Genomic DNA, 4,293 nt, shown 5'->3' with positions numbered 1-4,293 from the left:
TGACATATCCTAGAACCAATAAAAGCAGCGAGGCTACCCGGCTCAGGTGAACGTTAGCACTTTAACTGCTAACCCAACAACAATGTTAATAGTTTTTTGCATCTGAAATACGACTTAGTCTTTTCTACCAGTCATGGTAACTCAAAGCGGAAAAAAGTGAGCCGCATTAGCTCCTGGAGATGTGACGTCAACGCCTTAGGTGCAAAGAGCCCATTGAATTTGGTAAAAACTGAGCTTTGCTGACGTAAAGTCAGATATAGATGGAAGGCATCAGTCTGTGCATGTTATCTGCAGGATAATTTCATTCCCACTGAACAAGAAAAAGCGGAGTTGGGTCAGCAGATTAATTCCTAACCAGGGCCGTTCAGAGATCTTTGGAGGAGCAGGAGCTCAAAGTTAACAAGGGGCACACTGAACAAGATCTTAAAACACCGTACAACAACATAGCAACAACCTATATTAATCACTGCCATCATGTGGGGACAATGCAAAGCAAATGTAGTCTATTTTCCCCAACAGGTATAGTGTTACTGTTTCTGCTGCTGACAGAGCTGAAGGGTCAAAGGTTATGAAGTTATGAAATAAGCAAATTTGCTGCCATTTTACTAATTAAGTCATAATAAAACCTATTTAACCTCTACAACAACTTGGCTGCAGACTGCATTATAGATCTAAAAAGCTCAAAGGGGTTAACTCTATAATTTTTTTATGTTAGCACCTCTGAGATCTAGAATTGTAAGACTGGGATATCAAGGCAAAGAAAACTCAGTAGCTGCTGATAGGGGCCATTCATGGGCCCCTAGAAATGGTTGAATTGTAAACGGAGACCATAGATCTAAAGCTGTAGCATTCATTTATAGAGAATGACAATGTTATTAAATTCTATTTAATGCATTTAGCTGAGAAAATGCATTAAATAATGTTCTGTCTAAGGTCCCATATTACCTTGGGCCGGCCCTGCATGAACCGCTGCTGCGATGTGCATCTCTGGAATCTGCCTGGAATCCCCCAGAACCCCCTATGTCAGTCTTTGGGGACATTTTGATTCATTTAATTGTGGCATGTTTGGCTTTATGCTGCGGTTCTAATCTTTGCTACAGTATTTTTCGCTGATGTTTATTTTGTGAACTCTAATTGCTATGGGCTGAATCTTCCTTTAACACTTGAGGTTCTGCAATAACTTCTATTTACAGCTGCTCACCTGCAGCCCAGATCCCGTCAGCAGCAGCTTTAACCGCCTGGTAACGTTAAGGAGAAGCAGAGCAAACAGAGAGCAGGTGGTACTGGGACTTTGAGGTGCGTCGCGACTTGCGGTGACAGTCGCAGTATCATGTCTTATATTAGGATGTCTGATATAAAGACAGACATTCTTTATATCTGTCGGTGGGACCAACTCAGACTGCCTGTAGAGAACCGGGCATTTAGCAGCCTGATTAAGTTAAAGTCGGAAGTTTTCTCTGCAGCTGAAGCATTTCTATGTTTAGAGGCAAGGCGAGTTTTTTCCAGCTATTGTGAGGACAATTATGAAAATAATTGTGGCCTCTACACAGAGGCCCCCGCTTGCAACTTACTTGCAACTTATATAAGCGCAACTTACTTATATAAGTAGCAGCACAAAGGTGAGCTGCATAATTGTGGAGCGTTTTGGATCTGGTGGAGAACATCGCCAATAGAAGATTCATAGGGAGTGATTATTCAGAGACCATATTGATCTGCTGGGAAATGATGGTTTATTATTCTTTAGATTAATCCAGACTGATCATCCTGAAGCTCTGAGCAAAACTTAAAGAAGGAGCCGTGGGATACCGGTACCGGTGCAACTGGAGCTATCGACAGGTCGAGACAGTCATCTTTCAGTTGAGTCATGCCAGTTTTGTGAATGCGCCTTTATGGACAGACAGCATCTCCATTCTATACATTTGCAAGTTATACACAAATTCCTCCATTTAATAAAAAGTCCACACCCCCTTCTCACTGCAAAGAAATCTATGGCACTGCGTCTTTCTTTAAATCCTGGCTGAACGCTAAAAATGCTCTGTTGTTTGAACAGCTCTTTTTTTTTTGCCTCTCACCCAGCTAATGTTCTGGGTGAGAGGCAGGTAACCCTGGACAGGGCAACACAACCATGCACACACACCTAGGGGCCAATTAACCTGACAGTCATGTTTTTGGACTGTGGGAGGAAACCGGAGTACCCGGAGAAAACCCACGCACGCACAGGGAGAACATGCAAACTCCATGCAGAAAGACCGGGGCTGGGAATCGAACCCACAACCTTCTTGCTGCAAGGCAAAAGCTCTACCAACTGTGCCACTGTGCAGCCCTATTTGGAAGTTTTTCTTTAAGATTTTTTCTTTTTGTTTTTTGTGCCTGGAAAGCACATTTTAAGTAAAATATATAATAACCATTATAATAAATACTTACACTGCTAAAAGCAAGGATCATTGGCAAGGTTACTGCTTTGTGTGGTGACAGCCTTCCTGGTATTTGTAATTTACATATGTATTTATGGGTGGCAGCAGGGCTGACCAGAAGCTGCACTCTATTTCCCACAAATTAGGATTTATAAAGGAAAAGTGTGCAGGTATGTGCTTAGGCACGGTTGTATACATCTGATTATTTTTGGGCACCGGATTTTCACAATTTGTCCGTACACCAGTTTTTAGTGTGAACACTGCACACTCTTTTATACATGAAGCCCCAGAACAGGAGAAGCAGCAAAGAATCCTGGGTAACACTTTATTTGAAGGGGGGAGAATAAGACTGACATGACACTGTCATAAACATGAATAAGTCTTCATGAATATTTATGACTGTTGTCATAGTGTCATTCTGTAAATTATGACACTTTTAATACAAAGTTGACATTATTCAAAATGTCTTTGTTATGACAACTTGACATTAACCAAGACAGCGTCGTTGTCATGACAACTTGACATTAACCAAGCAATTATAAGTTGTCATGAATGCAATAACAGGGGCATTTATTGGCTTATATCTTTATAAGACAGCTTTAACAAGTCATGAACATTTCCAGTTACCTCAAGTAAGGTCAACTTTACTTGAGGTAACTGGAAATGTTCATGACTCTGTCATTAAAGTGATAGATTAATGACATTCAACGACATCTTCATTACTAGTTTACTGTGATACACTTTAACAGAGGAGGATAATGTCACAATTATAATGGTCTCATGACAGCAAAAGGTATGTATAACAAAAAGTGACTTGTTAATGATGTCTTATAAGGATAACATTTTAAAATGCACCTGTTATTGCATTCATGACAAGTTATAATACCTTGCTTAATGTCAAGTTGTCATGACAACGACGTTGTCTTGGATAATGTCACGTTGTCATAACGAAGACATTTTGAATAATGTCAACTTTTTATTAAAAGTGTCATGATTTACCGAATGACACTTTATGACAACAGTCATAAATATTCATGTTTATGATGTCATTGAGTGTCATGTCAGTCTTATTCACCCCCGTCAAATAAAGTGTTACCGAATCCTGTGTACTTGTACTATGTAGTTTTCCTGGAATCTTGGAATAAACCAACACAGAACTGCATTTTGGACATTTTTTGAAATTGTGTAAACTAGAAGCTTATATTGTATCAAGTTACATTAACTTTTAGTTTGATTATCTTGAGTTATTTGGTTATTTGATTGACATGGTGACTACACTTTTATTTTGTGTTTCTCTCATCACTGTAGCCATTCAGAGACCACTGCCCTGCTGTAGAATTTGTTGCTTGTTTCACTTTTATCAAGGTGAATGAAGAAACCCACCATTGTCTCCACGGACTCCAGTGTATGCTCCTCCTCGACAACCCCATCTATACAGCCACTTTTATTATTATTATCACCGTCATCATATTCATCACCATCACTGTCATCGTCATCGCCATTGTCATCATCATCATCATCATCATCATCATCACCACTGCAATTATGAAAAAAAGACAGTCAGATGACAGACACAAAACCAAAGTTCAAAGAAATATAATTATAATATTTTTTTCATGTTTACTATTTTTCCAACAAAGTCAATAAAAATCAATTCAGTTTTAATGCATTATTGATTAGCTTTAACATTCGTGTATGTTACATTTTTTGTACTTCTGCAAAGTTCAACTCATCTGGAAATTATGTTAAACATAAATACTTTCTCATTAGGTCCTTTAGTGACATTAAGCTGTTTGTGTTACATATGACTGCATGTAATACAAACAGTGTTATATTTCTGTTCAGTAGACTGTATACAGTCTACTGAACAGAAATATAA

General features: G+C 38.8%; 1 protein-coding gene across 1 annotated transcript in view; it reads right to left on the bottom strand.

Moving 5' to 3' along the window:
- Positions 1–3,474: 3,474 nt before the first annotated feature.
- LOC103132758 (uncharacterized) overlaps positions 3,475–4,293 on the bottom strand; it is an 11,279-nt gene continuing 10,460 nt past the window's right edge. The window contains exon 6 of the mRNA XM_007544552.2: positions 3,475–3,951. Within this exon, the coding sequence (XP_007544614.2) occupies positions 3,714–3,951 (238 nt within the window). The 3' untranslated portion in view covers positions 3,475–3,713. The remainder of the gene's footprint in view (positions 3,952–4,293) is intronic.

This window comes from Poecilia formosa, unplaced genomic scaffold (genome assembly GCF_000485575.1).
Source record: "Poecilia formosa unplaced genomic scaffold, Poecilia_formosa-5.1.2 Scaffold1289, whole genome shotgun sequence".
Classification (NCBI taxonomy): domain Eukaryota; kingdom Metazoa; phylum Chordata; class Actinopteri; order Cyprinodontiformes; family Poeciliidae; genus Poecilia; species Poecilia formosa.
This window is presented reverse-complemented; position numbering and strand designations above follow the sequence as displayed.